This window comes from Anopheles arabiensis, chromosome 2 (genome assembly GCF_016920715.1).
Source record: "Anopheles arabiensis isolate DONGOLA chromosome 2, AaraD3, whole genome shotgun sequence".
Lineage (NCBI taxonomy): Eukaryota > Metazoa > Arthropoda > Insecta > Diptera > Culicidae > Anopheles > Anopheles arabiensis.
Window position 1 is genome coordinate 28,474,314 of NC_053517.1, and position 19,968 is coordinate 28,494,281.

Genomic DNA, 19,968 nt, shown 5'->3' on the forward strand with positions numbered 1-19,968 from the left:
TATTTAAACAAATCATTTTCAGCAAATTGATGCTTAACTACAACTTTTCCAGCTCTCACGATGATTGAAGTCACTTACAAGGGGTACCATTAATGCATCGATTCAACCGATGCACCATCAATCATTCAGAAAAGAACCAAATAAACATCAAAAATATAACTGAATGCATTGTTTGCCACTCAAACATAGCTAAAGTCCTACCCCTCAAACGCTTGCGGCTCTCACGGGCCTGAGTTACTGTATGACAATGATTGGTGGGATACGGACAGCATCGTAGAGTATAAACATTAGAAAATTATTTGATATTTCAAGTGGTCATAAGATTCAGTATAAATATTCCGAATTACATAATTCAAAACTTCCCGGTGTAAGAATTTTTTTTTAACTAAAACTGACCTATAGTTAATTTTAGAGAAAACAACCAGTTGAAAAACAGTCCATTGATTGTTCAATGAAAACAAAAAAGCGTCATTTTTTTCATTTCTCTGGAGAAATAAAGGTCCAAGCATTTGCAAAAATTTGAGAAATATGATTACTTATGCTGAATTAAGAGTTTCAATGGCTTTACAAACATCAAGCTCTCTATTATCTGTTTGCAGTTGCTCAGCCCTGACGCTTGAGTTTGCGTGAGTGCTTGAGTGAGCACCTTCATTTGAAGCGCAACATAAGCAGAAATGTCAAACTAACCGATTTATAAACATACATTTTACCTTGGAATTACAATGCTTTCACTAAAATAGAATTAAAACTGTTTCATTCCTCAATATATTAAAAAAATAACACACACAATATCTTGCCATTTTACTGATTGCACAAACATCTTGGAGTACAAACACCCAAGTACCCAAGCGAAGTGGTTTCTACCCATGGTAACATCAATACTAGTGCGTGTGTTTGCCATGCCTGGCGCTCGGAGCATAGCGGCTTAGTCTGGAAGCCGGAGAGTGGCCAACCGAAGAGGCGGCCACCAGAGAGCCGGCCGCCCGATGTTTCGCATCGCGGGTGTAGAGCGATGTCTGGCTCCGCACTTCGCTCACAACACGTCATATCTCTCGAGCCGAACGGACGTGTTTCGCTCGCGCTCTGCTCAAAGGCTGTAAAATACCTGCTCCCACCTAATTCCATTACGAAGATCGTACACCGTCACCGGCCGTTCGCGCGTATTTTGTCAGCATCAAAACGCCAGTAAGGGCAGTGTGTAGTGTTGTGAATGTTTGCGCCGTTCCTTCGTAAGTGGCCGTGATTCGTGAAATTGTGTTGACCAAACGGTGCAACAAAGCGCTTGTCCGTGCGTGAACATCACTGTTTTTGTAGTTGTGAAGAACCAAAGAAAACCCACCGTCTGTGCAGTTGAGGAGAAATGTGCAGTTGAAGCGGAAGGTTCCTACGGCCTGAAAAAGGAACTCCCGAGTGTATGTGATCGCTGCGTCGGCTGATTCGTCGTGAATGGGCGTACCCCGCGTTTGTGAATGTGTGGTGTGTCGTCGTGATCGTGCGTTTTTTTCTGTTCACTCTCGTGGTTAGATTTGCACCCACCAGCTGCCTCGTAAAGGAAAGATCTCTCCCGTCGGTGGATTCGTTTGCCATAAAACGTTTAGAAAAGTAGAGCCGCACACTAGTGATAGGGGAGGAGAGTCGTCAGTAGAGAGCGCGTGTGTGTGCGTGAGTAAGTATATGAGCTCGAACGCACAAAGATCGTCCCACCGAAACAGGGCAACACTTACGCTAACAGAAAAGATCAACTGTGTTCGCTGTGCCAGAAAATAATGTTGTGAAAGCTTCAACTGTGCGAGTCGGAAAAATTCGTGCCAAAAGCGTTGCAAGTCGATTCGAAAGTACAACAAGCAAAAACGCAAATGTGCATGAGGGTGTGGCTGCGCCGGTGAAATGTCCTTTTAATTGCTTATTTCATGTGTGTGCGTGAGCTTACGTACATGTGTTTGTGTGTAATAGAAGTGTAAGAGCGAGAGAAATAAAGTGCCCTTTCCCAGGGCCCTTCCAAGTGTAAATCTTCCACCGACGCTAAGAAAGGAAGCCATCGCCATCGGCTGTGAACGAAACCCCAGTGCGCGTAAACTACCCATTCCCGAAATTTCACTGCACGGCCACCCCCACCCACCATGACCGTCTCCAGCGTAAAGCACCCGAACGTGTTGCCTCAGCCGGCCGCCGCATCGTCCGCCCGCGTTACGGCCGCCTACGACTACAACGGCACCGGCTCGAGCGGCGGTATCGGCGGCGGTATTGGCGCGTCCGGCGGCAGCCTCACGCACGGCGGTGTGGGCAGCGGCAGCCACCGATCGGGCGGTCTCGGCAGTGGCCGCATCAGTCCCCACTCGCCCGCCAACACGTCCTCCGCCTTCGGCAGGATGCGGCCGTCGACCAAGCGCTGCCTGTTCGACATCCGGCCCGATCCGATCGAGACGAAGCGAGTGTGCGACGATCACGCCAAGGCGGAACGGCAGCGCACCATCAACCGGTACGGGTTCGATCCGTACTCGGGCCGCGGGCTTACCACCTCGTCGTCCTCCTCGTCCTCCGGCAGCAGCTCCGTGTCGTCCAATCGTCACCATCATCAGTGATGCTACAGCCGGCTGGCTGTTGCAGAGCAGGGCAGGGCTTACGAAGTGAGGAGTCGTGAAATTGCAAGACCACCATCGAGAGCTCCCCACCGTGAACCTCTGTGTCACTCTAGTTGTGAGTTTGTTTTTTATAAACCTTACAGGATGAGAAAGGGAGCAAAAAAACAAGAAAGAAAAGACGCGCGCGCCACCAAAAGAGTGCAATACCGCCAAAACACCTGTGGGCTGTGTAAAAGCAAAAGTAGTAAAAAGCAGAGAAATGTGCAGCAAACTAAACACACAAACTAGACAAAAAATTACAACAATTGACCGCAAAGCAAGCAAACAGTAACAAACAAACAAAAAAGCACTAACAAACTGTGTCCGTTGAGCGAAGAGTTAGCGCAGAGAGAACATCGCATCGCATCAAATGCAGCGAAAAAAAGGCTCGCAGTGTGTAAAGTGTATCAACCAAGTGCGTATGTGCAACACACAAAAAAATACAATATACCAATGGAGCCGGCCAGTTTTGTAGAATCAACCAGCATCAAACAATCTGAAAGGTAAGATTCCTTATTCCGTTGCTTAAACAGGGGAAATTTCATGGGAAGGTATGAGCGCTTGGACTTCGCGCCCGGTGGAATGCATTTTCGCGCCAAAAGTGCACATTCTCCCGCGCCTTTGCACCAGCTGGGCGGCAAAACTGTGCGACAACACCGAGCCTGCGTGTGTGTGTGTGTGTTTGTGCGGGTGAAGAAAAATATGGCAAAGCGAGAGAGAAAGAGAGAGAGAGACCTTTCTTTCGTCAAGGTGTGTGCGTGCTTTTGCGCCACCACGCACAACACACCTGACCGGAAAGGATGCGCGCGCAAAACCGATCATATGTCATGTGAGCGGCTCTCTCGCTCTCTCTTTTACACGCCCACAGTTTGTTGTGCGTGTATGTGAGCACAAGTTTTCCCTCCCAAATTTTACGCATTTTGAATTGTATCCGTATGGCAAAATGGGATAAAAAATCATGCGAAACACTTTACAACTGCTAGCTGGAGCATCACTTCATTCCATGAAATGACTTTTCAAGGTAAATTTCATGAAATCGCCTGTCCCAGCGCGAAAGAGAGATGTTGGTCAGGCGCCTGCGCATACAAAACATAAGAAATTTGCGCCAAAAACGTAATGTGTGCGTGAGAGCGCTCGCCAGCATGAGGTAAGGCCGGGAAGGACGGGCAAAAAACGGGAGAGGTTGAGAAAGGATGGTACAGACTGGCAACCTTCCCTCCTTTTGACCCACAACACCGATCGGTACGGAAAGCACCGGCCCTTGGCCCGACCACCTGATCGTTCTGGAACTTCCAGGCGCGACCATCCCGAATCTCGATGCGCTCGATCTCACACGATCTCCCTCTCTCTCTATCGATTTTTCTCTCTTTTACCTGTCTAAAATGCGCGCGCGCGCACACACATTCGCTTAGAACCAGCGGGAAAGAGATTTTGCGCGCCAACAAATTTTGGGACCGGGGTAAACCCCGTCGGGACTTGTTGTCGGGTTTGCTTTCGCCTGTTCGGTCCGGCATAAAAGTGCATGCGTTCTTTCGGGTCCCATTTTCCCGCCCTCGTTTCCCCCACAGAAACACACACACACATCCACTCGGACGAACATAAGCGCGCGCGCACGCGTGCGCAGCAGGGAACGGGATTTTTTGGCGCGAGTGCGCTTTTTATCAATCTTTCTCATCGGTTGTTCGTTTCTATATCCGTGCGCGCCCTTTTTGTTCTGCGCGATGGTGTAAGCGAAATTTGGGCGCGCAATTGTTCCCTGTATGCTCTGGGCACTGCCAGTGCCTGGCAAGGTGTGGAGATGTTTTAAGAAATTGTTTTCCTTTTCTCAAATAATCTAAACTGATTGCGAGAAACATCTTTTCTATGAATGTTTCCATCTCTCCTGCTAAAGAGCGTGCAACTGACGCAATCCGTTGCTCGCTCATTGTTGCCGCCCGATTCTATGCCCCATTCGTTATCGTGTCTTTCTCTGTGTGCCTACATTCGCCCACCGAAATTCGCAACACACCGAACAAGGTACGAAACCCAAATTGCCGTTTATTGCCGACTGCGCGCCAAAACACAGCCTCCTACGCGACAGAGTCCCGGGATGGGTCCGCTCATATGCGGCGAGCGGGCGGGAACAGCCTCTTTATGCTGTGGCTGTTGGTGTTGGTGCACCACGGACCGGGCGCCCAACGTGCACGATCGATCGATAAGCGTGTGTGGTTGTGAAATGGGGTAGCTTGTCTTTTCCTGCAGCCACCATGTCTGCCCGTGCGCGCGCGCGCGCGAAGAAATGGCGCGAAAGGAGAGGTTACGTTCGTCTTCTAAGAAACGCACCAGCAGCTTCCGTGTTGATGAAACGCCCCGAGCCCAGCACCGAAATGTGTTTTCGCGCCAAAGCCCCCGCGCGCCGGTTAGATTGGTGGTCGGCGGCGGCGGCGACGATGGCTCGAACTAATAATCATCTTCGCACACAGACACTCAATCCACTCGTACAGCAAAATAAACCATAACCGGGCGCAGTTTCGTGTGCAGTGCGTGGGGAAAGGGTGTACAAACGAAGGCGTGTATTTACACAGATGGTACAATTCGGTCGTGAGAAGCTTTGCTGACCGGCGAGAAAAACAACAACACTAGCAGCGGTACAAACGGTATGAAAATTGTTACCTTTTTTGTCCCTTTTTCCCATCTCTCATCAACCGTACTGCAGTCTACAAAAAAACACACACTCTTTCGCTCTCGCTCTCATTCACTCTCTTTTCGCACGAAGATAAGAAAATGTGTTATTTTGCAACGTTCGTTTCTTATCGTTTTTTTTTTTTACTTGTTATTTTTTCTCTGTTTTGTTTTTCCAAATAGAATGAAAGCAAAACAACACCACCAGCCGAAATGGGGCGCGTGTTTGCATTTTAAGTTCGATATTTGTCAAGGTGAAGGTCGTACATCGATCTCGCGATGCGCTCTATTTTAGTACTATCAATTTGTGCAGTTTTCGGTAGAAGCAGACTGTTTCATTTAAATAATTCGCACAGAAGTTTTGGCAACCTTTAAATTTGTACACAATTGCCATACGCCATAACTCAAAATGCTAACATAGAGACATACATATTCAACAATCATGAATGACGCGTTTGACACATGCAACATTTGAAGTTTTTTGGTTGCATTGGTAATTATTGTTCTCTGCTGGAGGGGAAACAAGCTCGAATCACACGCAAAACGGACAAGCAATCGGACCCACACCGACCACCAGCAACGGATGCAATCGCTTTGAATCACTAATTTGGGTGTGCGTGGGGCCAAAGGCGCAACTTCTTCCTCCGTGACCTTCTGCAAACAGCCAACAAACAACGCTGGTCGCTGGCGTGCTGGCCCGGTCATGGTGCAACTAATCCAAAAATAGCATTTTTTGAGCGCTTTTTTCCACTGCTGCACATTTCCACCCCAGGGAAGAAGTTTGTGAGTGAGCGTGATCGTTGGAAACGAACGCTCATCGTTCCACCATTAAACGGTTTGACCTCCCTCCCCTGCGGCTGGTCAATTTACACACCGGAAAGTGGCAGAAGGAGTAGCAGCGTGCCCCGGTTTGGCCTTTGTTGGAATGCACAGCACATCAGCCATCAGCGTTCGCAATACATTACTTAAAATGCATTTGCGATTAAATACGAGGTAGTGCGCGGACCCCGGCCGCTGCCAATGCCGCCAACCGGGTGTGATGATTATTTTTTACTGCACCCAAGTTGATGGCCACAGTGGTCGACTGCACCGTGCACCGATCGAAACGGTCGGCGATGGTTGCTGCCACTTGACGCAGCGCCATAAAATAAATAGAAATAAATTAACTGCTGGTGAACGGGGGGCCGTTAATTGTGCGGATGCACTTTCATTAAGATGCTTTTTAACCAAAATAAAAACAAAAAGAAATCAATCAATTGAACACAAACACTCATCATCTAATGGTGAATACAAAAGAAGCGAAACACAGACCACCAGCACCACCGTGATGTACTGCGATTTTGGAGTACGCGGGCGCGCGCTCATACAACAAGGAAACGATCATGCATTCTGCACTGCACCTTTCTTTGTATCGTCTTGGTTGGTGCGAAGTGAATGTACCTTACACAAAAAAAATATATCGCAAACACACACACACACATGCACAGAAAAAAAACAACGGATTCCACCGGGAGGAGCAGTTTGCCGCTGTGCAGAATGTGAAACGGAATGAAGTCATGAAATGACGCTTCGTCGGTGTACGCTTCACCCTCTCTATTTTTACGCAGCCAGCCAGTTGCAGCAGCAGCAGTAAATAGTCGCGAGATGCAACAGCCCGTGTACTTTTGCTGCACACACCATTACCTTCCACCTTCTTGGTGCGAACGAAACGGTGTCTCTTTTTTTTTCGAAGCGTTTCGAAGTGTGGGCCGTGTGTGAGCGCGGGTAAATTAAATTAAGCGCAAGCGCAGTAAAAAAGAACGGGTGGCGGTTTTGGCGATTGATGCATTGGGTCGAATTTTGATCAATTAATGGCCACTGTTTGCCAAACGAAGGCAACGAAAGATGTGTTTTTTTGCTGTTGTCCGTTTCTTATAATGAAACCTATCGCCAATTATGGTTCCACAATTTTAACCATGTTCCTTCTCAAAGCTGTCAAAAAGAAGCGAATATTTATTGCATTATCCGCTCAAATAGCAGCTGCTTGGCATTCAATTTTTGAATCCCTCTTGCAGACGACTAGCTCCGTGCTTGCTGCTAATAACTCAACAGGTCGTAAACCGACGAAAGTGGCAATTCCATTCGCTGAGGGCTTGCTAGCCCAGCCCCAACGCAACTGCTCAGCCGTAATAGATTTAGTCACTTAAAATCTCTCTACTTAAAAAAGCAAAATTAATGGTGGTGGAAAACGCTACTCCACTAATGAAGGCAGCAGCAGCAGCAGCAGCAGCCATAACAAATCAAGTGCACAGTACCCGCGTACTCGCCCGCGTACGAGCATCGACGAAACGTGAGCAATTAGCAGCTACTGTAACGTGCTGTCCTATTCTTCCGTTTCCACCCGCTCCAGCTCATTATCCCAATCCACGTAGAATCTCATTTGTGCAACACTTTACACGCGACTGCACGCGAACCAAGAGGCGCCGTGTTTCGTGGCGGTACACCGTTTACGTCCGTACACACATGGGCTTGGCTGCCCCACCACCGAGCTGAAATTTGGGATGCAGTTGCTTTCCGGGGGTGTGTGTTGTGCTTGTGTATTTTTTGAAGACATTACCGTCTTTTTTAAAGTTCAGCAAAGTCAACCGACCGTAAAGGAACGCATTTGGTGCTGTGCGGCCTCCCTCTGAAGGGTCGTGCAAGCGTGTGAGCGTAACGAGAAACTTTTAAAGCAACGCTTGATGCTGCCTCCACTACACTGTCTCTCCTTAGCGGCAGTTTTCCCTCAGCGCATTAAAACAATAAAATATCTATTTATTATACGCATTGGCACAGAATGCGAGCAAGTGAAGACAAATCCGTTAATGGAGCGAAGCGTTCGGGTAACTGCACTCTCCGTTGCAGGTCCGTTGCCGGCGGGCCCAAAGTAATGACCCAATCCGTTTGTTTGCTGCTTACTTCCCTGCGAGTGTGGCTGATTTTAGCTGATTGTAGAATTGCATTATGCATGCAAAATCTCATAATGCGACCGGTCACTTCCGGTTGTAACAAATTACGCTACAACCACAGCCTGAGCTTGGTTCCGGAGCTCTGGGTAGCTCGTTTTGTCTCTCTTGTTGTGAGAGACAATCCGTTGAACTTAAATTTCAGTGTCGTGTTTTTTTAGCATAGTTTTGGCATTTAAATAAACCGACTAGTTAGAATTATTCATTTGCCCTCCTTTCATTCACTGCTGTTGATCACTGTTCCTCAATGGAAGTTTAGTTCAAACGCAAAGCTAAACGAGAATTCATTACACGAAGCATTGATCTTTGCATGTCGTGTGTTGCTTTTACCCCGTGCTAGGGAATTCCAAAACTGGTTCCTATTGTTTTTTTTAAGCTAGATAGCTTAAGCTACATCTAACAAAGAATTAAGCACACATTCACGCTTATCGCAAAAGGCCGGCCATTTTAATTGCACCAAAGCTTAAAAGCATAACCATAAAACAAGATGCTGCTCATCCTCGCACAAGCAGCTCGTAAAGGTAATCTTTACGCGTTCACCTTTAACACCTCCGCGCTGTTAGCAGAAAACATTTTTATGTGCCTCTCCGCCTCCATCTAAATGGCACCGATGTCGAAGCGTCCACTGGGCTGCATCCAAAAAGCGCGCGCGCGCGCGCCCGCTCGCGCTCTTGCGCACGCGTTCGCAAATATTTTTGGAGCGAAAATAGTAAGAAGAGAAACGCACCGCAGATTACCTTTCCCGTCGATTACAACGTGCGTCCCGCTCCTCTCTAATGCTGTAGAAGGAAGATGTCTTCTACCCCTCGGACGTGCTGCAAACGTACACGCTCGCCACTTTTCCAACAAGCTTAGCGTATATTCATCTCCGCGTAGTGACGCCCTGTTTGACGGGGTAAGGGGGTGTCGCTAGCGCTTCTGTTTTGGGGTGCAAGACACCACTTTTTACACTCCTTTACTCACCCCTCTAACAGCGGTGGTGTACGGACGGACATGGTTCTGCTGTGGCCGTGTTCGTAAGCGCGGGAGAAGGTTTAAAAATCGCGAGAGTGAGCGCACGATCGTTCGTTCGCTGCCGACGTCTTAGATTGGCGCGAGATTTTAATGTGTGCGTTGGACAGTTTCTTCTGCTCGTGCATACGCGCGGCCCCGGTGATAACAGGGCCACCTTCACGTCCGCTAACTGGTGTGTGTTGTTTTTGTGTGTGTGTGTCCGCTGCCGCGTTGCCACTGGGAGGCGAGCGGATGAGGCGAGCGACGGGAGACAAACACTTCCATCTTCTCCTCCGGCACGCCCCGAATCAATCCACAACGAACGCAAACGTAAATAACAGAGACATACCCCAATCGGCAGTGGACGGGAGGCACTGTGTTTTGGCGCGCAGAAAATGGCGCGCGATTTTGCAAAGGTGGCGCCATATAGCATGACGCGACGAAAATAAAACCAGAATCTTTTAAATGGCAAAGCGTTCGATTTGCATGCTTTATTATTTATTTTAAGAATTCTTTCCTAATAATTGAACTTATCACCAAACACTGCATACTAATGGGTTTCTCTTTCCTGCCTTCTCTTGTTTCCTTCTCTTTCAGGTTCGCAATGATGGCGATGCAGCTCACCTTCCGGGGCGAAAAATGCCGCAGCCAAAAAGTAAACACTACCGAGCGCGACCGTAGCGACCCCATCACATCTTTCTTTCTGCACACGAATGACACGCGACCGGGCTCGCGCCACTTTTGCTGCGCCCTTCCGTCGGCTGTCCCCATGCACTTTTGGCTGGCCTTGTTCGCGTGAAAGAAGCAGTAACTGAAACCGTTTCGCTTGCGACCATAAGTAAGGTCTGGTGCTGGAGGATGCAAACCACGCGTACAATGTTGCTTCTCCACGTTGCATGAGCTCATGGTTGGTGGATGGCATCCGTGTGTGACACCCGGCAGCAGTTGGCGCAGATCATAATTCAAGAAGGTACCTCGACACCGCCCAGCACGCTGTGTGATCTTCGAAGAATTTGGTCTGTTCCAGAGCCGGGACTTGGGAGAGACGAGACAACATAATTGATCGAACAGCACGCGAGAACATTATGGTGTTTGAACAGCGTTAGACAACACAACACAGAAAGAACCATACAGCTGGTGGAATAGTATGAGAAACACATTTGAGCTAAGCAAATCAAAACTCCCTTGCCGGGTAACGAGAAACAAGCTCCGGGCTAAGTACAGAGGTTGTTGCGATCCGTACGAAGCAAGCTCCTTGCCAGGCAGAGCACCAGAAAACAGAGCAGGAGAGCAGGAGTACTACAAACAAGCAAAAAAAAAATTAACACGATCTCATGTGATATTGTCTAAGCGATGTGAGTGTGTGTGTGTGTAGTAAGTGTGTGCACGCGTATTTTTTGTTCGTATTCCCGCGGTATAGAATAGTTTTAAGGTAGTGAAAACGGTGCAAACGATGTTTGCATTATTACCATTAAAAGCTAAAGCAAAGCCTTGTTTTTCCAGTGTCCTTGAATCGTAACGATTTTCCCTAAATTTGACTTATTTTAAGATTGTTTATAGTTTTTTTTTAATTTGCTTTCTTTTTTGCTACACACATCACCGCTTCAAATCTTTTCGTTAACGATCGCCCCTCCTTTTTTTTCTTGTATGTCGTATTACAAACTCAAGTCGACATGCAGCACAATCCGTTTCTCGTATATCAACGTATCCATTTAATGGTACCTTTAAATGGCACTATATGTTGTTTACGATTTTTGTTTAACTTCGATCGTTTTCTCTATTGCATAACACAAACCCTAACAAAGGGGCAACGTTTATGTCCAAGGAGATGATGGTTGATGACGCTAGGCGCGCTCTGCATAGTTTTGTAAGCACTAGAACGTTAGTGATCGTGGCATAATGGTAATGGATGCGACTGTTCGAGGCAAAACTTGAGGAAAGATGCGTTAAACCGTAGCGTAACAAGTCCAATTCTCCGCCTCGTGCGGACAGGCGTTTAATAATCGTTAAATTATATCGTTTATATTTTGTATCGTGTAGCTCGTTTGATTCATTATTGACTAATATTATTTTATTCTTTTTTTGTTTGTTGTATCGCTGCAATGTGAACGATCTGGCTGTTTTCGACTATCTGGCTAGCATGATCGTGTGCAGTCAAAGGGCGCTAACAGTCCAGAGCGTGCAGACAAATTGCGGTGAAGTGAAGGAAAATTTTTATCAAAGTTCCGATCTCAGTTTAATCATATTTTTTTATTGTAGCTCCTTTCTTCCCATTTGATTGAGTCCCTCTCTGTTCTGCCTCACTTCTCCCATTGTTATGTAAAGCTTAGTAGGGTAAACCCTTATATTTTCAGTACGTTTTTGCGTTCAACAAGCAGCACAACACACCTGATAGAAAGGAAAAATTTGCTTATGGTATGCTAAAAAAAATACATTTTTCTCTTCCTTTCTCGTGATCTTGATGCATGTGTCTTCCTAATTAGGAAAGAAAATGCATACATTGTTGAGCAAGACCATCGTAAAGTGTGTGCACAAATTGTGAGCATGGCGTTCATGTATATAATAAGGATGAAGTTGAACAACAAAGAGAAACAAAGCTATATCAAACATCCTTTTACGCAACTTCCAGTAAAAGCAGGTGCCTTACGAATCATTTTTTTTGCACGTAGAAAAGGAACGAGCAACAGCGAAACAATACGAAACAATAGAAACACTAGAATCGTCACCAGTGCGTGTCTGTCGTACCAAATGAATGTGATCGAGCAGTTTAATCATTAGTAGGGCAAGACGTTTTATTATGTTTGTTTTGTTTATATATGTTTGTTTGTTTTTTTTGTGTCACCGATTTTGAGATTAGTTAAATTGATCTATAAATTTGCCATACGAGAGAACAGACGTGAGGCGTGTGCGCAACGGCAATACATACAGGAACTAATATGCACCTCAAAACAACATTATGTCTATAAAGAGAAAACATTAATACACACTAAAAACCATCATCTTTAGACTGTAATAGAAAGTCCAGCCGTTGTTGCTATGCTCCACTAGCCGCTAGGATTTGCAGGCAGAGGAGAGTACACTTAAGTTAATTTTTACAACAATTCCTAATTATGTCAATCACAAAACGATTTCGATTTGCACACACACAATCAATTCAGCCCAAGCGGTGAAATGTGTATAAACACCAAGATTCAATGGAAGAGTATCGTTAACAGCTGTTAAAGTAAAAAACATTAAACAAACATTTTAAGTTGCATCGTGCAGTTGCGTCACACAGACACTCACAAAACATGCATTCAAAAGTGAAATCATTCGATGAAGACGAGGAGAGCAGAATTAGTTAATTATTTATCCTTCAACCAAAATGTTATTACTGTTAGGATGTACTTCGTCGATAGAGGGTAAGCGCGATGAAAATGGTCCAATGTAGTGTAAAATTTATTATAAGGGAGATTTTTTTTTGTAGTGAGTGTTTCTCTGTCGAAAGCAAAGTAGAAAACGTCCCTTCCCCTACCTTTTTCTGTGCTTACGGGAAAGGGGAAATAGATGATAGATAATACATTCAAGACCATTTTCTGTTATAAAACAAAAGTAATACGAGAGAAAAACATAACTTACCGATCATGTATGAAAAAAAAGAGAAAACTCTACAGCAAATGTGAAGAAATGGAAAACACAAAAAATACAGCAATAAAATGATCTTTGAAATGTGAATATTGAAAACAAGACTCCAGTGTTGCATCTAATTTTCTACACTTCTTTGGCGTAACACAAACAGTAAAACATTCGAAAATTTGACCTATGCAAACGAAACTCAGCGTGGGGAAAAGAACAAAGGTCCTGGCGTTCATGGCACAATGAAGAAGGTTATTTACCTATCTGGTGAAAGCACTCTTTAGCAAGCGGAAGGGTGATGACACACGCCGGGCAACTGCAAGTGTCATTGACATCGAGTGCCTGCCGGTCGAGAAAGTTAAGCATTATTCACATACAAACACACAGCGCCTAATCTATTCGAACCCTGCCCCAAGTAGAAAGAAGACAAGGCGTAACACGTTCTTTGTAATGTTGTGTGTTTTTGTGCTTTACTTCTCCACACGCACACGACAAAAAAGGTCGCACAAGTCAGCACGGTGAGTAGTAATCGAAACATAAACCGGTAAGTGGTAATCCAGTACACTCACGCATGCAGTGCGTGAGTTCACCCTACCCGGCGGTGAAATGGACCGTGTCCTCCATCTTGCTCCAACCAACCATTCTCGCAAGGTGTAACGCTACTGATAACGCCCCCCACAGTACCGCCCCGACACACCTGCTGGGCATCTATCGGGTGCGTATGAGGAATAAAAAAATCCCAAGCTAAATTAAATAAACACGCATGCGACCAACGCACACACACACACACAGTGCTGTGTGATAGACGAGATAGGGGAAAGAAAACTATTACTCCACTCACTGGTGAAGGCAAAAGAAGCAGCAACATAGAGGTAATTTCGTCCACAACACAACACACGACACGCTATCTGGACAGTTATCTATTTTGTTTAATAATTGCGTGACAAGTTGTAGTGTTTGATCACGAACAGGGCAGGTTGAAACCGTTTGTGGGTTGGTTGTCGTCGAATTGGTTGGGAAGTTTGGGACGATCTGTAGTGGGGAACATCTGGACATGTATGATCGATCATGTTTAGTTTGTTTAGTTAAAGTCGTGGCAGTGCGTGCGTGCGCTACTGGTATTTTTCCCCCAAATATTTATCATTCCAATGATCTAGATATACGATGAGTTACTGTTTTGCGCTGTTAAGTAGGTGCACAAACAGGAGAATCGTTTCTTGTAAGCATACGATCTTTCGTATCCTATCCCTAAGCCGACTGTCTTCAGCGACATGGTCTACAACATACTTCAAACACACTAAACATGACAATCATCATCGTAATACATATCTGTGTACAGTTGTGCAAGAATATCTTCAAAACTATATTGCTTTTCTTGGGACGCAAAAAAGGCCCTCCCTTTCCAAAAAAAAACACAACAAAACGCTTCAGGGTCGCACATTTTTGGCGCCAAAAAATGCGCGAACCATCCCCGTATCCAAATTTGGTCCTCGTCCTCGGTAACGTATGGCGAGATGTAAACGAAGCATTTGGAATCTACGCAACTACCAAAACCTTACTCCCGGTGGTGGTGGAAGTAGTACTGGTGGTAGTGGTGGCGTTACTGACGATCGTAGTAGTGGTGATGGAATATTGTGCTAAACTGAGGCGCGTTGGTAGCGTGCCAGAAGCGGGATGAACGCAGCAAACGCAGCCCGGACAAACACCACGGTACGACAACACAACACATTCTTCTTCATCCATCGTACGGCGGTCGATTTCTAAAATAAAAATGATAAACCAACACACACCAGCAGGCCCGAGGAAGGAGCGCGCGCGCGCGCGGGAGATAACAACGCGCAGCGCGACACCCGAGAATCGCCCGTCCCTGCCCGTTTAGGGTGGTGGATGGGTGGTGCGGTAAATGCGAAATGCAAGCATGTAGAAATGAGACAGAGAACGCCACTGCGACGACATCAAACAAACAAAACGATAGAAAAACACACACACACATACACAGACACAAAACATGCTCGATAGTACGCTAAGGAAAGCGCGAGAAAACAGTTCGTCTCGCGCTGGAAGGGAACGAGCGTTTGGTGTGGTGGCGCTGAACGGCGGGATGTGGGGAAGTGATTTGCTGAAGGAGAAAAAAAAACAGAAAAGGAACGCGCGCGAAATGTTTGTGGGGGAGGAGGAGGGTTGGAGCTGCGCGTCGATCAAACCCCGCGCACAGCGTCGTCAAATGCGCGTGGTGATGTACGGCGCGAGACGCGATATCAGCGTAATGGCGCGCAGCAACTCTAAGGGGGAGAGAGGCAGGGGGGGGGGGGTGACGCATTAACAGTGAACAAAAAAAACGACAAAAATAATTTCAAGGACTTATGCTAAAATCACACACCGCACACAAAAACAACTCGCCTGTGATGACAGCGAAAAGGGAAGAAAAAGTATAAAACACACATAACACACATGCTCGTTCACTCACACACGCGCGCACAGTCGTGTGTCATGATCGACGTCGTCGTCGTCGTATTTGGTGGAGATCGCGCTCGCGACCGGCAATTGTTATGCAAGCAAACGCGCCACTGCCGAAGCAGAAAGGGTGACTGGAACACGGGAAGGGGTATGGAGCCAGGATCGTCTGTCGATCGATATGTACGTGCATGTCTGTGTGTGTGTGTGTGTGTGTGCAGAAAAATCATTGCGCGCCAATTTTATTCGCGCCACCGAAACGAGCGAACGTAACAAAAACGAATAAAAGATTAAAGCCTGTTTAAACGCCTGCAAAACTGGAATCACGGCTTGTCGAGGCGGGAAGCTGGTTGGCATGCTGATTTCTAGCATGAACAACAACAACAACTACTACAAACCATATTATCACACCCAGCAGGCCTTATTTCCTTGTTTCTCCCCGCAGCAGCACAACTTCGTCAGCGGCTAATGGATTTAGGTGACAGGTTTATGTACAGCGACGCCGGGCATGATGGGGCGAACAGAAAACGCGCCCCCCGGAAAGGGGTTGGATGCGGACGAAGCGTCAAGTTCACGAGCAGCCGCCATTCGCACAACTGTGCTGCTGCGAGGGGGTGCGGACGCAAGGGATTGCACACACGCATCCTACTACACCCGCCAGCCAACCAATCAGCCAAACTGCCGTCGCCATAACGCACACTGCCACACAGTCAAAGACCAAAGTGTTTGTTCGGGCAGAGCGGTGATAAGAACACGCCGTGATTGGCTCTGGGGGAAGAAACCAACGAAAAAAGGCGCTCAAATCAAATCGCCGTCCATTTGATTTGGCTCCGAGCGTTGGTAGGTCTGTTGGATCGTCGCTTGTCTCGCTCCTTCGGTACTTCCCTTTTACGACGCATCCAGAGAAGATATGGCGACGACAGTGGCAGCACAACAGTGACGACAGCCACGCTGCTGGGCAGCCGTTTGTTTGTTTCTATTTAGCAACGCGCGGAGTCTACTCCTCCACCATCCGCTGCTGGCTGTCTGGCACAACCACAATCACATCGTGGTCTGGATTGAAGACCTATTAGGGAAGGTTTGCTGAAAGGGGGCGAACGGCTTTCTTATCTTATCAGGCGCAGAGCACAGGGGTGATTTGTGCCCGCGTGTACCTAACCTGCTGAAGCCGAACCGGTGCCGAACTGTCTTTAACCGCAATGCCATTCTAGAAGTCTGCCAAGGGCTGGGCGGAAAGAAAGAGCAACGATTTCAGGACTGGACAAATTGTCCACCAGAGAATGAAAGCGGCAACACATTGAGCGCTTACTGCGTACATTTCGTGTTTATTTAGCAATAGATTTGTTGCCATTACGGCCGGACTAGTCAGAGCATAAAATGGCGCGAAAGCTGACCGAACAACGAGTCCGAACGAGATGCGTAATTCTTTCTGCCGACCGAGACGCGATGGAGATTTTACACTCTTCGCAAAATAGTGACGTGTGCAACCAAAGACCATGAAGCTAGAGGGTCCGGGGAGAATGTTTTGCGAGCGTGGCGGCGCAACTGATGCCGTCGTTATTCGAGCCTCTTATCGCTTCGCTTGGTTTGGAGTAATGCTCCCCGGACCCACGCTCCCTCCCTCGCCCTATTTCGACACCGCTTTAAACGCACTGGAAAAAGGGAACAACGCCTTCATGATTTTAATTTTTAAAGGTCGTGCTATGGCCACTCGCTTACATCTCTCCTCGGGCCAGTGCGGTAGCCGAGACTCGAATGGTGAATTCGAACGAACCGATTACAGTGTGCGACACACATTTCGCACCGCCCGTTTGCGTTCAGTTTCACTCGAAACAATTACACACCTGCGGCACTCATTAACCTTGACCGTGAACAGAAACCCGTGGTACACGTGCTGTGGGGAGCCCGGGTGGTCACTCGGGGTGGGGTTGCGTAATACAGGCAATTTAAATGGCATTATCCAGCTTTAGGCAGCGTTTCTAATCACCTTTTAACTTTCGCTCAGCTCGCTCGCAGCCACGTCCGGGGAGACATAAATTACACTTATTAGGACGCATTATTTTCCGATCACAATTTGTGGCGCATTCACTTTCACGCGAAACTGTTTTGCACTCGGTACAGATTGCTGACGTGCGTAAGAATGTGCAAAATTTGATTAATACAGCATGGTGATGTTCGGAGCTATAACAATAAGCGACATATTCATAATTCTATCCCATGAATAATCGTACAATTTGAAGGACAAACTGGAAAATCTCCTTCATGTATACAAATACAAACTGCAAAAAGATGTAACTCCCTGTTAAATCAACAAATTAAATTCATGAAACAGTTTTCAAAACATTGACATTTTTCCCTCTAGCCATGTTCCGTGCCACCGTGTTGGTGTATGTAAGCAATGATGCGCTTCATCACCATTGCTCGGACATGTTGGATTGTTGGCCCACTAACGACCAACTCCCAAAGGGCTAGTACACACGCTCGCGGTTATCACCACCACTTCTGGTCTTACTTCCCACAACGCCTTCGCCTTCCCGTTGTATCTTCCCGCGCTCCATCGCACCAAAGGGTAACAACGATCGCGTGCGTTGACGAATTAGCTTCCCCGGTTGCGGTTCACTCCACGGCCAGCTATCTACCCCGGTCGCTGCTTCAATTTACCCCATCAACATGGCTCGACTTTACGATGTCTGATTGTGCGATCACGACACGACAGAAGCGAGCGTACCGAAACTGCCCGAGATGCTGCGTAAGATTAATTCGGCTCCAATCGGTGACAAACATTGAATTGAGTGTCTTCCCAGCGCTGCTTATTCCCTGGACAAGGTTCAATTCGCTCTAGATAGAGCGTCGCGAGTGGAGTTTGGAAGCAGTTGCTACTTCACATTTTCGGCCGCTACCGTTTCATGCATCCATCTTATCTAGCCACGGCGATCGTGTGCGTAATTTGACCCCGACCCGTACATGACAGTGTCACGTGGTGTCACAGAAGGAAGATGAGCGTACATTGTAGGGAATTATTTGTGTTCTAGCCATCTGTGATTGACCATTTTGCACACAAACATTATGGAAAGATGGTAAAGGTTGTACAAACTCTTATCTCTGTTAACTGTTGCCATTTAGCGTCAGAAGTGATGCGGCTATTTAACCTCACAAAATTATATGAAATATTTCAAAATTTACATTCTTCTTTATTTGTTTGTTGGGAAACTTTTGCCTTGTGGCAAGAAGAATGAAATTTACAAACTATCAAAATTGTAGATATTCTCTTTTTGCGCAATAAACAAGTAGCCACCGTGACCACTCAGCTCCACCTTCCCATAAGCTCTCCAACGCTATAATGCAAAGATATCTCGAGATTAAGTAGCTTCTCCTCGGATGCTGCTCGGAGTGAAAGATGGAGCAAAACAAGCGAGCAGCATCACAACGAAACTGTGATGAACGAGACCACAGAAGAAACAAGCTAAAAACATTAACCAAAGCAAGTAAAAAAAAACCCTTTCCTCCAGGACGATTTTTTTTTTGTTGAGCTAAAAGAACACGTGCATCCCTCCAGAAATCAAATCTTATGTTCCTGCCCGGAATCGGGTTTCCTTTCTTTTCCTCACCTTCTTCAGCGCTTGCCTCCAATGCCCCCTCGTGTTCTTTCGCATGGGTTCGATCGTACCGATCGAAACTACCTGTTTCTACCCAACGTTTCGTCCCTTTTGGCCTTCTCTTTTCCCTTTGTTTTTCACGTCCCTATTGCTGTTGGCCCGCTTCGGGCAGGATCTTATCGATCAACAATCGAGCAAGTGCACCAACCAACCGGTTGTACGTACGCGCGCGCGTGTGTGTGTATGTATGTTTTGTATGTGTGTATTTTAGGTTATCCTTCCTTCTCGTGCCCTTGCTTGCGTCCGTTCCTTCGTAGCGTACAGGCTCATCTAACACAATAGATCAAGCAAAGAACGATGCACGAGACCTCTCACAAAAGGGAATTGGTTCTTGGGTAAGAATTGTGCAAATGCTGCAAGGGTGGATGGGGTAGGGAGTGGTAAACATGCAAGCAGCTCTGCTTCAGCCTCTAAGCTGATATGCCAATGTAGGTGGTGTATTAGAAACGTGCGAGCAATCGTAAGATAGAGCAAATAAAATAACAAACAACTCGCACCCTAACCCACACAACGAACGCACAGAAACACGGGTGGTGAAGGAGGGTCGTGCGCGGAGCTGCGAGATCGTATCGCGCTTACTACGAGCGTAATTCGGAGTTCCACACACACACACACACACACACACACACACACACACACACACCGAATCCTTTTCATCCAACTTTTCCCATCCCGTCCCCTTGCGATCTTCCGCGTGTGTTTGCTTCCCTGGCTCGGCTATTCCCATCCGTCGCCACCTTTAGGTCCCTTCGCCATGCGATTGTACGTTGTGTACAGTGTGTCGCGGGGTCGGAGCTTGTTTCTTGTTTTCTTTACAGTGTTTTCTACCTCTTGTCTGTTTTTTTTGTGTTTTTTTGCAAACCGATCCCGTTTTCAAACCACCGCGCCCACCATCACCGCAACCCCCCCGTATTCAAATAATCGTAACCGCAGCCAACACGACGAACGCGAAAACGCGGACCTTCGGTACGGGAAGGTGACCCG

General features: G+C 46.9%; 1 protein-coding gene across 1 annotated transcript; it reads left to right on the top strand.

Moving 5' to 3' along the window:
* Window positions 1-1,015: 1,015 nt before the first annotated feature.
* On the top strand, window positions 1,016-12,937 carry LOC120893793. The gene is made up of 2 exons (XM_040295897.1): window positions 1,016-3,124; window positions 9,857-12,937. The coding sequence occupies exon 1, from the start codon at window positions 2,121-2,123 to the stop codon at window positions 2,580-2,582; it is 462 nt and encodes a 153-aa protein (XP_040151831.1). The 5' UTR covers window positions 1,016-2,120; the 3' UTR covers window positions 2,583-3,124; window positions 9,857-12,937.
* The last annotated feature ends 7,031 nt before the right edge of the window (window positions 12,938-19,968 follow it).

Bases quoted from the DNA above. Each gene is read 5' to 3' on its own strand.
- LOC120893793 (XM_040295897.1), top strand. From the start codon at position 2,121: ATGACCGTCTCCAGCGTAAAGCACCCGAACGTGTTGCCTCAGCCGGCC.